At 42.5% G+C, this 19,896-nt stretch overlaps 1 protein-coding gene and 2 long non-coding RNA genes across 7 annotated transcripts in view; 1 reads left to right on the plus strand and 2 right to left on the minus strand.

The window, feature by feature from the left end:
• Positions 1 to 1,956: 1,956 nt before the first annotated feature.
• LOC139069715 (uncharacterized) lies at positions 1,957 to 2,332 on the minus strand. The gene is made up of 2 exons (XR_011520413.1): positions 2,268 to 2,332; positions 1,957 to 2,185 (listed from the first exon to the last, which is right to left on the minus strand). It is a non-coding gene; the product is annotated as an uncharacterized lncRNA (long non-coding RNA).
• A 981-nt stretch (positions 2,333 to 3,313) lies between these two features.
• LOC139069716 (uncharacterized) lies at positions 3,314 to 3,718 on the minus strand. The gene is made up of 3 exons (XR_011520414.1): positions 3,632 to 3,718; positions 3,489 to 3,554; positions 3,314 to 3,401 (listed from the first exon to the last, which is right to left on the minus strand). It is a non-coding gene; the product is annotated as an uncharacterized lncRNA (long non-coding RNA).
• A 10,222-nt stretch (positions 3,719 to 13,940) lies between these two features.
• Positions 13,941 to 19,896, plus strand: part of pclob (piccolo presynaptic cytomatrix protein b) — a 71,706-nt gene continuing 65,750 nt past the window's right edge. For all 5 annotated transcript variants that reach the window (XM_015964637.3, XM_015964639.3, XM_070550690.1 and 2 more), the window contains exons 1-4: positions 13,941 to 14,266; positions 15,891 to 16,986; positions 17,399 to 18,241; positions 19,019 to 19,825. In XM_015964637.3, the coding sequence (XP_015820123.3) occupies positions 16,132 to 16,986; positions 17,399 to 18,241; positions 19,019 to 19,825 (2,505 nt within the window). In that variant the 5' untranslated portion in view covers positions 13,941 to 14,266; positions 15,891 to 16,131. The remainder of the gene's footprint in view (positions 14,267 to 15,890; positions 16,987 to 17,398; positions 18,242 to 19,018; positions 19,826 to 19,896) is intronic.

The raw sequence follows: 19,896 nt of genomic DNA on the forward strand, positions 1-19,896 counted from the left end.
AACACGACTCGTGAGCTTTGTCAGAGAGTTTGAGATGGCAATGAAGGCTAGTGAAAAACTTGGACAGTACGCCTAGCTTTAGCGTAGAAAAAATAGACTCAAATGTAAGCAATGGGTTCTTATGCTTCTGGGACGCGTCCAAAATGTGACACTTAGCGGCCGGTGAAAAGGAACCCATCCACTATTACTAATTGCTGCAAAGTACGTTTCTTAGTCGTTTCGCAATGACTACGCGTCTGGTGGAAAGGGGGGGTCACAACCAAGGAATTTACACCACAGAGAAAGATTCAGATTCTTTTTTTTTTCTCTATTAAGCACATGACCTCAGGCTTTGGCAGTTATGTCAAAAGTATCTATCCAAAGAGAGTGTTTATGTCAGAAAGGCATCTTTAGCTCTATCCTATAAACACCTTGAATATTATTTTAACATTATAACATAAAGGGCTTGATATTTACTTTAGGGACACATTTTAAATAAATTAGTGGAATTAACACAAAATAACATTTAGAATTTATGTGGAATACATAGTTCTGGTCTGTTTGTATCTTTCCTGCAGCAGGCAGCAGTCACACCTCTTTGGAAAGTCAACCAAACTGAAGATCTGTTGTTTTTTGAATGGTGTTTTATGCCAGGGATGTTCAAATCCAGGCTTTGAGGGCCAGTATCAAGCACATTTGGGTTTTAACCAGAGGTGTGACCGTCACTGCTTTGCAAGTCACAAGAAAGTCACAAGTCTTTCCAGTCAAGTCTCGAGTCAAGTCCAAGTCAAAGACAATCAAGTCCAAGTCGAGTCCAAGGTCAATGATCTGCAAGTCCAAGTCAAGTCCATGTCCTTAACTTTGAATTTTCAAGTCATAATCAAGTCATCTGTCCAACTTTAATTTAATGACAATGATAATAAAGAAATCCCAGAAATGAAGCTTCTTAAATCTTCATTTATTTGCTCAAACAAGCAGAAAGTGCAACTGAAACTGATTATATTTATGTTTATGTATTTAGCAGACGTTTTTGTCCAAAGCGACTTAGAAGTGATAATCAGCATGTTGCCCTTGAGGCTAACAACAACAACAACAAACAATTTCCAATCAGTAGTAGGTGGCAGTGAGGATAAAGAAAATGCTGCTGCATCTAGCAGTACAAGGTCAAACCCAGAACAAAGAATGATTTATAGTTTTTGTTCATGTCGTGTCAATTTTGAGCTAAAATATAAAATATGCTGAAGTCATCATCAAGTCAACAGACGCAAGTCGATTCAAGTTGCAAGTCATTGGCGTTCAAGTCCGAGTCAAGTTGTAAGTCTTTATAGATAGTCAAGTCAGGAGTCATTAAAATAATGACTCGAGTTTGACTCGAGACCAAGCCATGTGACTCAAGTCCACACCTCTGGTTTTAACCCTGCTTCAACACACATGATTTCAATCACCAGGTGATTAACAGGCTTCCGCAGAGCCTGATGAGCTGCTTGTTCTGTCCAGTCGCCATACCTTTTCAGACTGTCATACCCGTATTACACAGTATGCCTGTCTGACAGACTTAGTCAGTGAGACAGGCATACTCTGTCAGATCGTCTTTTTTTTTTTTTTTTTGCTGTATGACGCCCTGATGGGTGGCATACACTGTCAGATCATCATACTTTTTTTTAACAAAAGTATGACATCCTGATGGTGATTTTACCAGTCGGATCGTCATACTTTCTGTTTTTGACAACAGTATGACATCCTTCATGCTCAATGCAATTGTTTTTTAGAATTAGGTGGTAAAAATAAATTTGTGATACACATTCATCAGTACATTTTTTTCCCCAGTGAAGCTCACCAAGTTGGTACAATGGCAAAAGAAAGCAGAATAGTTGATTCACTGATTCCTGTTATAAAGATCAGTCTCCATTTGAATGAAAAACTGAACATGAAGAACGTATAAGTTATAAGAAAGGTAATACAAACTTTATTTCCAGGTAAAACACACACACACACACACACACACACACACACACACACACACACACACACACACACACACACACACACACACACACACACACACACACACACACACACACACACACACACACACACACACACACACACACACTTATTGCAATTCACACTTTTTACATTTGAAAAGGTCAACAAAATGGGTGGCACACTCTTTGTGAGTCCATCTTGGACATAAGTCGTACTGTATCTATGAGGCAGAATGGAAAAAAATGGTTATAAGTTCATGTTTAAAGCATTGGAAGTATACAATTCTATGGCTGTGTTTTTACCATTTCAATGACGTCCTTGCATAGTGCAACATGTTGCATGAAACACAGTAGTCTTCCACCTTATCTGTAATATAAAGATAGACAAATGAGAATTTCTTTTAACACAGACTAAATATAGCAAGGTAAATGTAGCAGGATGGTCTCACCCACACCTGATTTCAATGAACTGTCTAATTATCAGCAAAGGGTACTGCGTTTGCCCCATGGCACATGCTCCCTCTTGCTGCCACTGCTTCCAGGTCACCCATGACTGTGCTGAGTCTTCATGTCTGTTTTCACTGACGACATGAAGGGCAAGTTGTTCATGCCTCTGGTAGGCTGGGGTTTTCCCTCCATTACCAGGGCTTCATGATTTAAAAGTGCCAAACTGTTCTGCTTCAACCCAACTGTCTAGCTTGAATTTTAACTAAAATAATAGCTCCTTATTTTGAAGAATGTGTTGTAATCGTGACACTTACCATGTCCTCATTTAACACATCCATATACCATACCTGTAATCCATTATTCTATTACATCTCAAAATGTATCCTTTGTGCATGCACAAACTACATCTTGTCTGCCATACACCATCTCCAAACATCTTAGCTAAATCCCAGAGAGTAAAAAAGACAATATAAAAAAATAAGAATATGTAAATGACTGAAAGTGTATGCTATATGTATTTTTCACCTTTACATTGCAGCAGTTTTGTTGCAATGTCCGTCCTGTCCTGGAACATTTGAGCAGGTCCAGTGCTAACAGACTGCAGATCTCCCACCTGCATGAAGCTTTCTGCAAACTACACAAACATTTTATCTTAAATTTCAAATCTTATTTACAAAAATTATTGCATATGTATTCTTGCTACCCTCAAAATCAAGACCCCGCAACTGCTGGCATCGGGCTGCAGGCCATGCGGCAGAGTTTTGACCTTCCAGTCGCCCTGTCTGGCATCTTTGGCTCTCAAGAAATTCCTATGTAGTAGCGTAAATACTTAAATTAGTGACATTGTTAGCACAATAAAAGCAACTTAGAAACCGACTTAAGATGACCCGATTCACACTACCTGCAATTACGGAGAATTTTTCTTTGGTAAATCCTCTCATGGCCAAGGGGGTTAATCACAATAACCTCCTTGTGATCCATCCTGACAAGCTGTTAATTTATTATGACATCTGTTACTTTTTAAAAGTATCCACATGAAGATTGATTGATGTAGTTCTGGGAACAAAGATAACATACCACTAAAATCCAATGACCACCGACATTTACAGGGCACAACCAAATCGAGGCTTCTGGGAACGCCATCTTTTTAGATGACAACAAACAATGTTAGTTTTGATTAATTTTTACTCAGACAGGAGTATAGCATAGCAAATACTTACTTTTCGAAAAACCCTGTGCTGCCCTAGATGAAATAAAGATGATCCAATTACTGCATCCATGTGGTATATTGGTATCTGAAATAAAACATATTTGTGGATGATTTAATCATTACAAAATGCAAATAATGGATACATATTTTATGAACAAAATATCTATACCTTGCCTTTTTCCACAATGAGATGGAGATAAGCATGTAGGATCTTTCAAAGAATAGCAGCTTCAATTTATTTTCTAGATCCACAGCATTGGAAAAATGTGTATTTCCAAGAGAAAGTAGTCTTACTTCATCTGACAGCCACCCATGTCCACATAGTGTACGAAAAGATGTATCACACAGTTTGTATGGACCAACCAGGGCTTCTATTTGGCCAGAGTCTTTCAAAGACCAAAGTTTAAGTACTGCAAAAAAAAGGTAAATATATAAATAAATGAATATTTTAAAGCTTAGCAAAGTACAACTGACATTTTTTAGGAACTATGGGAATTTGTGCATACATGAGCAGTAGCAGGCAGTAAACAAACATGCAGTGAACTAACATGCAAATAACTGACCAACCGGTCTGAACCAATGGCCAACAGGGCCAAAACCTTTTTTTGGTTAGCGGTACTACCGCACCTTGCCGCTGCAATGTTTTCTGGAACATCATGGGAGGGGGCGAAGGAGATGTCCTGAAAGGGAGTGAGGGAGGAGTCTTGGGATGAGGTGAGAGAGACATGCAAAGAGGGGGTGAGGGAGTTGTCTTGGAATGGGGCGAGGGAGACATGCTCAGAGGGGGTGAGGGAGTTGTCTTGGAATGGGGCAAGGGAGACATGCTCAGAGGGGGTGAGGGTGACATCATGTGAGGGTGTGAGGGAGACATCCTGGGAGGGGGCGAGGGAGACATGCAAAGAGGGGGTGAGGGAGGTGTCTTGGGAGAGGTTGAAGGAAACCTCCAGGGAGAGAGCGAGGGAGACATGTTTGAAGGGGGTGAGGGTGATGTCTCAGGAGGGGGCGAGCGAGACATTATGTGAGGGTGTGAGGGAGACATCCTGGGAGGGGGCGAGGGAGACATGCTCAGAGGGGGTGAGGGAGGTGTCTTGGGAGAGGTTGAAGGAAACCTCCAGGGAGAGAGCGAGGGAGACATGTTTGAAGGGGGTGAGGGTGATGTCTCAGGAGGGGGCGAGCGAGACATTATGTGAGGGTGTGAGGGAGACATCCTGGGAGGGGGCGAGGGAGACATGCTCAGAGGGGGTGAGGGATATGTCTTGGGAGGGGGTGGAGGAAATCTCCAGGGAGAGAGCGAGGGAGACATGTTTGAAGGGGGTGAGGGTGATGTCTCAGGAGGGGGCGAGCGAGACATTATGTGAGGGTGTGAGGGAGACATCCTGGGAGGGGGCGAGGGAGACATGCTCAGAGGGGGTGAGGGATATGTCTTGGGAGGGGGTGGAGGAAATCTCCAGGGAGAGAGCGAGGGAGACATGTTTGAAGGGGGTGAGGGTGATGTCTCAGGAGGGGGCGAGCGAGACATTATGTGAGGGTGTGAGGGAGACATCCTGGGAGGGGGCGAGGGAGACATGCTCAGAGGGGGTGAGGGATATGTCTTGGGAGGGGGTGGAGGAAATCTCCAGGGAGAGAGCGAGGGAGACATGTTTGAAGGGGGTGAGGGTGATGTCTCAGGAGGGGGCGAGCGAGACATTATGTGAGGGTGTGAGGGAGACATCCTGGGAGGGGGCGAGGGAGACATGCTCAGAGGGGGTGAGGGATATGTCTTGGGAGGGGTTGGAGGAAATCTCCAGGGAGAGAGCGAGGGAGACATGTTTGAAGGGGGTGAGGGTGATGTCTCAGGAGGGGGCGAGGGAGACATTATGTGAGGGTGTGAGGGAGACATCCAGGGAGGGCGCGAGGGAGACAACTTGGAAAAGGGAGGGATCACCTTGTCGAAGTCCTGATTTAGAGTTTTCCCCACCAGATGTGTTTTGCCCACGTACTTAATAACTGACTCCCTCTCTTGCTTCTCACTTGATTCAAGTTTTTGAATTTTTGTTGGTGGTTCATTTGGCCCAGCTTCCTTGTGTCCCACATTGCCTCGTTTGTAGGGCTTTATGTGAGTGATGCTGTGCTTTGTTTTCAAGTGTTTCCCTGTCATAGTTGTCAGCATAGCAGTCTTGCCCAAGAGTTGCTGGGTTGTGTATGGGCCAGAATAGTCACGCTCCATCCTGGCTCCTTTTCTACTTCATTTTCTTACATTGTACAACAGCACCTCATCCCCTTCTTTGAATGTAAAATGTTTGTATTTTTGGTTTGCCCTATTTGCATATGCTTCCTTCATTTTCTGTTGAGCCACTTCCACATTTTCTTTTACCTTCTCATCTCGGTCCTTTTGTACTTTTTCTTGCTCATTTACATATTTGCTGTATTCCACTGGAAGGATAATAGATGACAGCTACATTGCAAAAACAGATCATGTTTTTGCAATACAAAAGTTACATTTAGACACTGTTATAAAACATTACTGTCAAAAGATTTTATGTCTGAAAACGATTATAAGTATTCACAAAATCAGCATGTATATTAATATGTTAGTACAAAGGAAGATTCCAACATAACTCATGGCAGGCAGACTCTTACCGGCATTTCAACGGGAAGTTCACATTGGGACCTTGCCTCTCTTCCATACATTAGGTAGAATGGTGAAAATTTTGCTGTGGTGTGCATTTTGGCCCTCAGTGAAAACAAAGTCGCATCTAGATACAGATCCCAATCATCCTGCCTTTCATTAACAACTTTTCTGAGGGCCCTGGAAAAAAAGAGTTTCATGCTTCAGTAAGAAATACTTGAATTTTCAATACATCTTTGAAATATTTACTCTCATTTTATAGTCACAAAGCCATAGATAAATGAATACATGCAAATTATTTTAACTGAGTGAGGTATGCGACCAAACTTTACAAAGTACAAATACAGGACATGCTAAGCTGTGGCAAGGTGGCGAAACGAGGGCCTGGGTGGGATTTGATCCCCAGACTCCCGGGTGAGAGTCATGCGTGCTAACCAGTCAGCCAAACGGATCTCCCTTTGGCTGACTGGTTAGCATGCATGACTCACGCATGACTCACCTGGGAGTCTGGGAATCGAATCCCGCCCGGGCCCTCGTTTCTCAACCTTGCTTCAAAGCTATTGTCAAAAGAAGTTAAAACAAGACACAGCTGTAATTGTTTTCTCACCGTTTAATGTTGTCATTTGTTTTTTCATCCAATCCATTAGTCTGCGGGTGATATGCTGCTGTCACACTCCTCTCAATTGAAAGGAGCTCACATAGTTTGCTGTTGATCTAAAAGAACAATGAGGCACATTATAATAAGTTATTTTACAGATTTGACTTTTAGGCCAAATAAAAATTTATATTAAACATAACTTACTTGATTCACAAACTCTCGCCCTTGGTCTGTAAAGAATGCACAGAGGACAGCCATGCCCATAAAAATTGTGCATAAATTTTGGGAGACTTCCTCTGCAGACTTGGTTTTCAGAGGGAAAGCCTCCACCCACTTTGAAAAATAATCTGTGGCTGTCAATATATACTTGTAGCCAGAAGGGGTCTGGGGAAGCGGACCCGTCAGATCCATTCCGACCAGCTCCCACACACCAGATACCTGTTGGTGATAGATTAAATGTTTATGAACAGAAGTAACATAGAAGTAATAAACTAACAGAATTACAATGGACAGTCACCTTGATGCAATCCAGTGTTTCGACTACCTTCAGTGGAGGTCCAACTCTTTGGCAATGGTCACATTCAGACAGCTAGAAAATGTATTTTGTTTTATGAAATTTATAAATATTGTATATTAGAGATTGCTAACAATGAGGTAACATACCCATTTCTCAATGTCTGCAGTCAAACCATGCCAATAAAATTTAGAACACAATGATTTGCGAGTTTTCACAATGCCACTGTGTCCTCCCATTTTTGAAGTATGGATTTCCCTAAAGTTGGTCCAAGCCTCCTCTTTTGATTTAATGGATTTTCGCCTAGGCAAGGGTCCAAAGAATAGACCCCCAGCTTTATTGAAAGAATTTACACATTAGTCATATGGCGTATTATCAGAAAATGTGGTGTATGCTTAAATCTTAACAACTTACCATGAATGCTGAATTTAGAGGCATATTTCCTTAGGCTTTGCCTTTGTCCTTTGGTGTAGTGCAGCGGATAGCAACCCTTGGTAAGGAGATTAAATATCTCATCCCATCTGCTTTCCATTTTACTGTAAAAAATGGAAACAAGGAAGTAATTTGAAAATTAAAACTTCTGATTTAAAAAAAAAATTTACAGTCAATTATGTTCATATACACTCAATACAACCGCATGTTGAGGAAGTAAATTATTATAAATATGACGAGGCAGCATTCAAACAATTTTTTACTTCTAAAATGTTTCTTATCTCAAGACTGAAGACATTTATTTGCCATTTGCACACAGATCAACAGTCCCTGCACATTGGAATTCAGTGTTGTATGTGCACATAGTCCATGGAAGGAAGTGTTATTCCTATGATCCTCTCTGCAGACTTTATGACTCTTTGTAGAGCTTTCCTCTCTGTCTGTGTGGTATTTCCATACTTATCTTATACCATTCTTATCTGTGTGCTTCCTTACAAAATTATGATTTATGGGTAGATACATAAAAGAAATATGGTTTTTAACATGTTTCATTTTAACAGAGACAAATCTTTTTATGTGTTGGTTTATGTCTAGATATTTTTCTGCTTCCTGGTTTGTAATTTTGAATCACATTCCTGCGTTTTTAAACAAGTAGCAAAATAGTTTAAGCAAGCAGAAAAAAAAGTATAAAAAGCTCACTAACAGTAGTCAAACATGTTCAAATAAGACTAGTCAAAAACGTCAATTATTTCATCATATTTCTAGTCAAAAACAAAACTTTTTCAGGAGGAACACAGAATTAGAAACAGGTTCATATTATGAATCTATTAAAATAGCCCTTTTCGTCTTTAAAATGCTGACTTTAATTTCCTCACAGACTGTATAATTGTTGGTCTTGTATTGTTTTTTTTTTACTTCTTGTTACTATTAATACATTTCATAGCCAATTACATGATGTTCAGGCATCAAAGTTTAGTAGTTTCATCAGCGATTACATTACGTGCAGAAATTGGCAGTCAAAAAATGAACTGCACACTGAAAACTGTGACTGAAGTGCAAAATATATCAATTAATGTGTTAACATTAAAATATATAATTGAATTACTTACATTTTACTCGTAGTTTCACTTTTTCGCCAATCTTTTCTAGTCCGTATGCCCAACTGACGCCTCTGTAGAACATGCCGGAGTTGTCGAGTAATGCGCATGCACACGCGTTTTCAGCTGTGTTTTAAAGGAGACCACTGAGTTGACTGATCTCAGGCTCAGGGGGAGAGAGTTCCAGAGACTGGGGGCCACAGCAGCAAATTATCTGTCACCTTTGGTCTATAGCCTGGTGTGCTGCACAACCAGGCTTTGATCACTGGACCTCAGGGACCTGCTGGGGGTGTAGGGACTAAGAAGATTGCCAATGTAAGATGGTGCTTGTCCATGTAAGGCCCTATAGACCAGAACCAGGATCTTGAAATGAACCCTGAAGTTGACTGGCAGCCAGTGATGCTGGAGGAGAAGCGGGGTGATGTGGGTGTGTTTGGAGGACTTGGTCAGAAGCTGAGCACAGGCATTCTGAACCACCTGTAGATGGTTCAGGGAGGTTCTGCTCAGACACGTGAAAAGAGAGTTACAGTAGTCTAAACGTGAGGAGATGAAGGTGTGGATAACTGTCTCAAGTTCAGAGTGGGACAGAATGGGACTCAGCTTTGCAATGTTCCTGAGATGGAAGAAGGAAGAGCAAACAAGAAAACTGACATGAGAATCCAGGGTGAGAGCTGGGTCAAAGGTCACGCCAAGATTCCTGACGGAAGGTTTGGTGTGAGAAGCAAGCTGACCAAGAGAATCTCTGACTTTGAGAACCAGCTTGTCTGGGGAACAGATGAGAATCTCAGTCTTATCTTCATTCAGCTGTAGAAAGCTCCCAGCCATCCAGGTTTTGATAAAGTCTAAGCAGGTGTGTAACAGCTGCAGCTTAGACATCTCATGGGGCTTAAAGGAGATGTACAGTTGGATGTCATCTGCATAAAGATGGTAGGAGATTCCTTTGAAGGAGCTCAGGATGTGCTGAAGAGGAAGCAGATAGAGGATGAAGAGCAGAGGCCCCAGCACAGAACCTTGTGGGACACCATGGGTAAGGGAGTTGGTGAAGGACCTAAACTTGGAGACAGCCACAGAAAAGGAGCGCTCAGAAAGATAAGAGGAGAACCACTCCAGAGCAGATCCTGATAGGCCTACCCAGTCTCTCAGCCTCTCCAGTAGCAGGTGATGGTCAACAGTGTCAAAGGCTGCAGTCAGGTCCAGCAGGACCAGAACAGAACAGTCCCCTGCATCACTGTGAGTCAGAAGGTCACTAGAGACCCCAAGAAGAGCTGTTTCAGTAGAATGAGCTCTACGAAAACCTGACTGGAAGCAATCATAGATGTTATGTTGATCAAGAGCAGCTGTGAGTTGTTTAGCCACAACCTTCTCCAAGATCTTGGAGATGAACAGAAGTTTAGAGATGGGTCTGAAGCTGCTATGGAGAGAGGCGTCAAGACTCCGTTTTTTAATAAGCAGGTGGATTACAGTGTTCTTAAAGTAAGCAGGGACCTGACCAGTGACCAGAGAAGCATTAATTATAGAGAGCACGCTGGGACCGATGGACTGAAAAGCACTCAAACAAAGATGAGGGTAAGATGTCGAGGGGGCATGCAGAGGTCTTCATAGAGTTAACTAGTTTGGTTAACTCAGGCAAAGAAACAGGAGCAAAGCTATCTAGGATGACAGACAGGGTTGGAGTCGGGAGAGGCGGCGATAAAGCTGAAGGAGAGATGCTAGATCTAACCTTATTGACTTTGTCCACAAAGAAAGACAGAAAGTTCTCACAGTCTGTAACAGAGTGGATGGAGGCTGTAGGAGAGGCAGGAGAGACGATGCTGCTGATGGTGTTAAACAGCACCTGGGGTTCCCTTTGCTCTGGGACACCAGGTTGGAGAAATAGGAAACAGTAATCTTCTAGAAAGAAGATAACTGTGATTGCCTTTTTAAGTTTGCATGTTCTCCCCATCAGGGTTCTCCAGTTTCCATCTCCAGACGACAAAACATGCATGTTAGGTTTATCGACTATATCAATTGCCACTGGGTGTGACCGTGTGAGTGGGTGTATGTGTTTTTTTGTTTTTAAGTGGCCTGTTGATAGACTAGAAACCAGCTCTGTGACCAAAACAAGAACAAGACATGGAACAACAAATGAATCAGTTGTTTTATATGATGGACGTTTATTCCAAAGCAGCTTGTGATTTTTTTTACCTTGAAGGCACCATGTTACTAAACATTTCTTCCTCTTCTAAATGAGTTATTTTCCTGATTAGCAGTGAGGTTTATTAATCCATCACGAAATGTCTCACTGATTCTCCATTATGAGATTGCTCTGACCACAGTATATAAGTATTTATTTGCTGAATACTTTAAAAAAGAAACTTACTTTAAATACTCTAAAACCGTTCCTTTGAATCAAAGATGTTTCTGCTGCATAAGAGTATAATGGAAGTGGTGTTTTAAAAAAGTGTTCTGAAGCAATCCCGAGACAACAGCTTGCCCAAAATGACATCTGGTGAGAGCTTGCTGTCATAAAATCTTACATAATATTGTTGAATGACAACTTCCTTACAGACTTCCTTATATAGACACAAATACAGCCAGTGTAAAACTACATCTTAACAAAATAGACAGAAATACACACCAACAGATTGTGGGTTTTGTTCTACAACAACAACAACACATAAATAAACATAAATTAACCTCTGAGGATTCATATGAACAGGAATCGGATTATGAGGATGAGGCAGAGATAAGTCATCAAAGATTAGGCGACTTGGTGGATTTCCGGATCATGCATGAGCCCACAGCAGAGTCACAGCTTTATCCCTAGATGGAGTGCTGATGAATGTTTCCTCTGCGAGTTCCTGTGTGTCGGTGTGTAGAGTGAAGCCGAATCTGGCACTTTCCAAAGAGACCGTGGTGATTCTGCTGCTCACACATCACAGATGACGCAAGTCTTCCACACACCCGCACAACACTTGCTCTTCATTATTCCCACACATCTCACTCATGCTTTCCACACTTCACATCTCTATTTGTCTGCGGCAGGCTCGGAGTGAATTAGCATGTTGGTGTGGGGATGAGAAACTGAAAAGAATGGATGCCATACCAAGTGCTGATATGTTTTCTTATAGTTTTCCTTTTGTCTTTATAGCATGAAGATCATGTTTTGTCTGTTGGCATGTTGAAGGACATTTCTTTAGCTAAAATATATCAGTTCTTTTATTCAGTAAAAATAAATGCCCCAAGGGGTTAAACTGTAAAATTAAAAGTTTATAGATCATTTTATTATGTCAAGAATCTAGAATGCATGAAGGTTTTTCTCTTTACATCACATCTTCCAGTCTACTGAAAACTAAAATAGAACCAGAACGGTTTGATTTAAATTGATGAGAGAATGTATTTTGGGGTAAAATGAAGGCAAGGTTGAAGAGATGCACTTGTGCACAGTGTAGTCAAAGATTGACCAAACATTACACTCACTGGCCTCTTAATTGGGTACACCTTGCTAGTACCGGGCTGGACCTCATTTTGCCTTCAGACCTGCTTTTATCCTTTTTGGCATAAATTCAACAAGGTACTGGAAGCATTCCTCAGAGATTTTGGTCCACATTGACATGACAGCATCAGCAGTTGCTGCTGATTTGTCGGCTACACATCCATGAATCTCCCGTTCCGCCACATCCCAAAGGTGCTCTATTGGATTGAGATCCAGTGACTGTGGAGGTAATTTGAGTTCAGTGAACTGATTGTCATGTTTCAAGAAACCAGTCTGAGATGATTCAAGCTTTATGACATGGCACATTATCCTGCTGGAAGTAGCCATCAGAAGATGGATACACTGTGGCCATAAAGGGCTGGACATGGTCACCAACAACACTCAGGTAGGCTGTGGTGTTGCAACCATAATCAATTAGTACCAAAGGGCCGAAAGTGAGCCAAGAAAATGTCCCCCACACCATTATACCACCACCACCAGCCTGAACCGTTGATACAAGCAGGATGGATCCATGCTTTTATGTTGTTGATGCCAAATTCTGACCCTACCATCCAAATGTTGCAGAAGAAATCAGACCAGGCAACATTTATCCAATCTTTTATTGTCATGTTTTGGTGAGCCTGCACATGAATTGTAGCCTCAGGTTCCTGTTCTTAGCTGACAGGAGTGGCACCCGGTGTGGTCTTCTGCTGCTGTAGCCCATCTGCCTCAAGGTTCCACATGTTGTGCGTTCAGAGATGCTCTTCAGCACAATGAGTGGTTATTCGAGTTACTGTTGCCTTTCTATCAGCTCAAACCAGTCTGGCCATTCTCCTCTGACCTCTGGCATCAACAAGGCATTTTCATCCACAGAACAGCTTCTCACAGGACGTTTTCCCTTTTTTGGACCATTTTCTGTAAACCCCAGAGATGGTTGTGTGTGACAATCCCACAAAATCAGCAGTTTTTGAAATACTCAGACAAGCCCGTCTGGCACCAACAACCACGCCACATTCAAAGTCACTTAAATCACCTTAATTCCCCATTTAGAAGTTCAGTTTGAACTGCAGGCGATTTTCTTGACCATGCCAGCATGTCTAAATGCATTGAGTTGCCACCACGTGATTGGCTGATTAGTAATTTGTCTTAAAGAGCAGTTAAACAGGTTCACCCAATATTGTGGCCAGTGAGTGTATTTTATTATGAAATTAGTACTGGAAATATTGGAATTTAGTTAAAAAGACAGAAAGAAATAGAGAAGTGTTTGTTATTTATAGTTGTGTCCTGCAGAGTTAGGTTGGACATTCTGATGCTCATTTGGAATTTCATCAGCTGAGTTTCTGCCATTTGATTGGTTGTTTATTTACTTAAAAAAGCAACTTCTCATAAGATTCATTCATGTGTGCAGAATTGTCTTTTATTTATTTCCTTCACTGAGAGTTATTGACAAAAGGAATTTTGAGATCAGATGATAGAAGTGGTGTTAAACTGTACAAACATAGCAAACGCAGTTCATAAACGGGCTACAACAACCCAACAAGATGGGCACTAGCAGAGCAAATATGATCAAAGTGACTAGAATATTTCTGGTGTGGCTCTGGCTCGGCCTTTAACAGCTCCTGATCACGATGACATTTCAAACACATCCGACAAAATGCACAGTGGTAAATCACACAAGGGGGTGATCTCCAGGCGTTTGCTACTGATACACACATTGCCTCTTGTCCCTTTTAATTTAAATTTCCGTGCGTGATATATATGGTGATCACCTGTCAGATGCAGCGCCTGCGCAGTAGCGCGGGAGGCAGAGTGGTTCTCTGATCGCACTCAATCTGCTGCCCTGTGCCCTCCATCCGTCGGCGGTACACTGGCACGGAGCTAGCGGGGATATCCGACGAGCTCAGAGGGGGAGGATGGGGAGACGGACCACTTCCTGATGGAGGTACGGATCCGCCCGGTTGTCGCTGGGATTCCGCGCGTTGGTGTTTGACATTGTGACCGTGGAGGGTGAAGGATGCTCGGCTGCAGGAGGAGGGGAGGGTATGAGTAGGGGGAGACACGGCGCGGATGGCAGATGGTGTGTCGTGAAATTCGCAGCAATGACAGGGATTTTCGTTCGTTTTAGACTTGTTCAGGAATGATAAAAATCATGTGTCTTTTTTACTAAGTGAACGTCGTCAAGGGCACATAAATGGTAGCGTTTCCCTTTTTTTTCCCCACAACACTTGTCATCACCTCTCTGCGGACTAATCTCCCAGAATGGTCGGGCATCGTGCGTGTTTTCCACTGACGGAAACCTCCGTGGATGCTTGAGATTCGCCTACATTATATGATGCTTATGCTTAGTGCATAGAAACGCCTCTAACAGCCTTCTCAGGTTTCTTCATCCAGATTTAAATTCGCATGTTTTAGCACCTTTGCCACGTATACGTTTGGAGATTATTATAAATTATTGTATGCATCTACTCATGCATATTTAGTGGGCCTCTACCCGGATGTGCCTGCAGTTTCTCCAGAGATAGCACTAGACTTCGTGTTTACTTGTCTTGCTGTAAAATCCTGTTCTGCATGAGATTTTCCCACTTCTAGACAATCTGAGGTGATGTTTTATTTTATTTTATTTTATTTTATTTTACTGGTTAAAGAGAAACAACAGCTCAGTTATTATGGAAGGGGTTTTTCTGCACTTTTAAAGATAAAGTTAAAAGTAAAGTCCCATTAGTTCACACACACTGATGTGTGGGTGAAATTTGTTCTCCACATTTGACCCATACCCTGGGGGGGCAGTGGGCTGCAGACACAGCCGCGCTCGGGAACCATTTGGTGGTTTAAACCCCCAATCCAACCCCTTACTGCTGAGTGTCAAGCAGGGAGGCATTGGGTCCCATTTTTTTCTGTCTTTGCTATGACCCGATTAGGAATTGAACCCTGATCTCCCAGTCTAAGGCGGACTCCCAGGCGGACACTCTATCACTAGGCCACTGAGCTGGTACTTACTTATCTTAATTTTTTTTTATTTACATTTTCTTTTGGATGTATAATTAGGACCATAGCCCTCCTTGTTTGTTACACTGATGGAAAGACGGTGGTCTGATGTTTGATGGGCCTAGAGGTTCAGACTCTGGCCGTGGTCCTGAACGCAACAGTAGCTGATGACTATATCAAATTCTTTGCAGCCTGGATTAAAATACACAGTGTCACTTCTTCATTTAGAGTGTATTCAAATTCAAATCATTTTGTAAAATGTCCACTTGCTTGATTTGAATAATAATGCACCTCTCTAAATGGAAGCATTTTAACCTCATTATGCACCACACTGATGTATTTTTTAAGTTGACTTGTGACTGATTACTTGCGGTTGAGAAGCCCACAGTATTTAATCGGTGAATATGTGATTATTTTTCTTGCAAATTCAGTTTTTTTCACCTTCTGTTTGGTTGATTAGCTTACCTCAGATTGTATTTGCTGGGCATATATCCTAACTTTGTACATGGAGTCACTACACCCCCACTGCCTTCTTTCTTGTCATCTAACAGCTTTCTTGTCTTTGATTGTCATGCATTTAGGAAGTCTGGTGTAGATGCTGAGCCTGAAGAGAGCCCAGAGAGCAGCAGCAGCAGCAGCAATAGCAGTAGCAGCCACAGCAGGAGGGCTGTAGATGATCTCTCTACGGGTGCTGCTCCATCCCAGGCCTCTGCTGGAGAGCCAGGACAAGGAGGGGTTAGCTCCTGCTCTGAATCTGACAGTCCGGTAGATTCTTACTCCAGTGAGGAGGAGGACGAGGAGGAGGCGAAGGACAAAGACGCAATGTTCTCTTCCAAATTTCTTAGCGGGGCCAACCCCTTGAATGCTGTGTCTTCTGCTGTGAACAAGTTTGGTTTGTTTGGCGATGATGGCGACGGGGATAAAAAGTCCCCACAACAGCAAGGAAGAAAGCCATCTGGAGAGCAACAGACTGGAGCAGGTCATGGAAAAGGGACTCAACAAGAGCAGGGTCTCCAAAAGTCAGGCCAAGGACTGCCTATGCAAAAGTCTCAGCCTCATCCACAACAGGGATCACCACAGCAGCAGGGGAGCAGACAAACTGGTCTGACTAACAGACCTGTGGGAATACAAGCTCCTACAAATCAAGAGAGAGAGAACCCTAAAAACCAACAACCACATCAGGGTTCACCAAAACCTGGAGCACAACCAGAATCTCCCAAAGTATCATCTGATAGACAACAGGTCCCATCTGTGGCAAAGGTGCAGCAAGGTCTAACTAAAACTGGTGCACAGCAAGAATTTGCAAAGACTGGGCGACCAGGGTCCCCAATGATTGGGTTAGACCAGCAGTCACCAATAACTGGACAACATAACCGGGACACAGCCAAGGTGGGACAACAACAGAAAGGAGTTAGAGGTCCACCTCAGACTCAGTCCTCTGATAAACAACAAGGTGTGAAAGGACCTGGAACACCTAGCCTGACTCCTGGAGGGTCTCCATCTTTGGCAGCTACCAGAGGCAGAACTCAGTCAAAAGCAGGTCTTAAAATCGTTTGCCCAGTCTGTAACACAACCGAACTCAATATCCAAGCCAAGGAACCACCTAACTATAAAACCTGCACGCAGTGTAAAAACGAAGTGTGCAGCTTGTGTGGCTTCAGTCCTCCAGACTCTGACGTAAGTAGTGCCTCAATGTTTCATGTTTTTCTGTTGTTATCTGTTTTCTCATTACTTCTTTGTCAGAATAAAAATTATAACCTGTACAATATACAAAATAATTAGAAACATACATATTTTTTTATCATTTAGACATCTATCTGCATTTTATTTTATTCAGTTTGGAGCTCGTGGAGCATTTTAAAGTAATGCAATGTACCACAACATGATCTTATCCAGCAAGAGTGTTGTGGTCACTAAAACTATAATGCAACACGCTGAAAATTATTTCTGCCTGATGATGTTTATAAACCATTTCCACCATTTCTGGTTGAGGTGGAGTAGTGTCCTTGGTGAATTACCTGTTTTCCTTTACATCTGTGCTTTACATACAGACTTAGCTGAACTTGCATGTCTTTTCTGTCTCGTACAGGGCCACGAGTGGCTTTGCCTTACTTGCCAAGTTCAGAGGGCTCAAGGAACTATTGAACCACCTGGAGCCGCTGTAAAAAAGCCCTCGCCGAGCAAAGTTTCTGCTCCACAAAATCGCACTCGCTCTCCTGTTGGAGCCATAAAAAAACAAACGTCGGCATCAGGTTCACCACAGAATTTGCAGTCTAAATCAATAGAAACACCAGCGAAGGGTGAAGCTGATAAAGGACCAGAACATCTAAAAAACATCAGTCCAGCATCTCCGAACAAAATGACACCCGAGACTCAGAGAAAATCAGGAACTCAAAAAACACTACTGACTGGACAAAATCAAAGTAGTGCCACTTCTTCTCCCCAGCAGGCATCAGGAGGTTTATTTGGTTTTGGTGGTGCTAAAGTTGAACCTGTCAAAGCAGAAGAGTCAGTAACTGGGAAGATGTTTGGGTTTGGATCCTCGATTTTTAGCTCTGCGTCCACTTTGATTGCATCAGCTGTTCAGGATGAAACCAAAACTACTCCACCAGTTTCTCCTAAAATTCACCCAGCAAAGGACACCAAAGCTTTTCCTGTCCAAAAGCCAGACCAGGAAAAAAAGCAGCAACAACCTCAGGAGGCAAAGGCTCAGTCTGCAGGACAGGTTAAACGGGAGAGGTCCTCAGCTGAGACTCCAAAGGCAGCTTCAGCCTCTCCTAATGCTTCAGACAAAACCCAGTCCACTTGTCCAATCTGCAAGCTGGTGCTCAATGTGGGCTCCAAGGATCCTCCCAACTACAGTAGCTGCACTGAATGCAAAAGCACCGTCTGCAATCAATGTGGATTTAACCCAATGCCAAATGTTAAAGAGGTAAGACATGAATTGTATACGGAATAAATTAGTTGTACAATGATAACAAAAATGCAATAACAAATTAGCTTGCACGACATATTATGCATTGCTAACTTTGTAGAGGAAATTATACAAACTCACATACATATGCACACACACGCACACACTCACGCATGCACACACACACACACACGCACGCACGCACACACACACACACACACACACACACACACACACACACACACACACACACACGAGTATTGTGGGGAATACTGCACACAGACTAAACAGATATTGCAACCTGAAGCACAAAGGACTTGACACTTGACTCTGTAACCTAATGCACATTTAGTATCTACGTTGCCAAGGACAGTTCAAGGCTACTCCATCTTGTTAGGGGGAATAAAATCAGGATCACAATAAAAGTTTTACAAGATTTTAGAAGCAGTAGAATGCACAAAACACTGAATTGTGTGTTCCCTTAACTGCCACAGCATAACTTAAATAGTGACCATGACTTTTTTGTTTGTCCGTGACTTATTCTTTAAACAAACTACAGATTTCTTCATGTTTTTGTTATTCATCTGTTCAACATATTGTTTTTTTCCTCGCTCAACATCAAATCAATTATATAACCAATTTTATGTGTGTGTGTGTGTGTGTGTGTGTGTGGGGGGGGGGGGTTTAATTCCTAACCTTATCTTAATACAACATAAGTCTGCTTTGGTATAAATCTAACTAAATTTGAAGCCCATAATGACATTTCTTTCTAACGGATTGTCTGTACTTTTTAAGGGAAAGGAGTGGCTTTGTCTAAACTGCCAGGTGAAACGAGCTGCTGGAGGAATTGAATCCCAGAGAGACACATCCCCAGCCACTTCAGCTAAAAAGACAAATGCAGTACAATCTGCACATCAAAAGACACCAGTGGCAGGCTCTTCCCAGAATAAGATGTCAACACCACCGCAACCTGCCAAGGCTGAAGGGCTAGACAGCCATAAAGAGGTCAGACCAACTGCTGGTCAGGAATCTCCTAAAGAAAGCCAGAGGACAGGTTCTCAGAAACAAACACAGCAGACAGCTCAAGCAGCACAAAAACAGGGAAATGCCACAGTTCAAGCGTCTGGAGGTTTCTTTGGTTTTGGTGGTCCCAAAAGTCAATCCGATGCTTCAAAACATGGAGAATCAGTCACTGGGAAGATGTTTGGTTTTGGCTCATCCTTCTTAAGTTCTGCATCTACTTTAATTACTAGTCAAGATGAGTCTAAAATAACACCTCCGGTATCTCCCAAGATGACAACTGCAAAGGACTCCAAATCTCCAACGGTCACCAAAAAAGAACACGAAAAGCAACCCCAGGACCTGAAGCAAGCCACGGGTCCAACATCAGCACAGCCAAAAGCAGAAAAACCTGCACCAGAACCGCCAAAGAAAGCTTCAGCTTCACCTGTCATTTCCAAGAGGGGTGAATCAGCATGTCCTCTCTGCAAGGTACAGCTCAATGTGAGCACTAAAGATACCCCCAACTACAGCACCTGCACCGAGTGTAGGAGCACTGTTTGTAACCAATGTGGGTTTAATCCAACGCCAAATGTTACAGAGGTAAGAGGATGATTGTGTCCCAATTATGTAAACATCATTTTCAAGCCAGCATGCATTCTTGTGAACCACAG

Source organism: Nothobranchius furzeri, chromosome 4, assembly GCF_043380555.1.
Source record: "Nothobranchius furzeri strain GRZ-AD chromosome 4, NfurGRZ-RIMD1, whole genome shotgun sequence".
Lineage (NCBI taxonomy): Eukaryota > Metazoa > Chordata > Actinopteri > Cyprinodontiformes > Nothobranchiidae > Nothobranchius > Nothobranchius furzeri.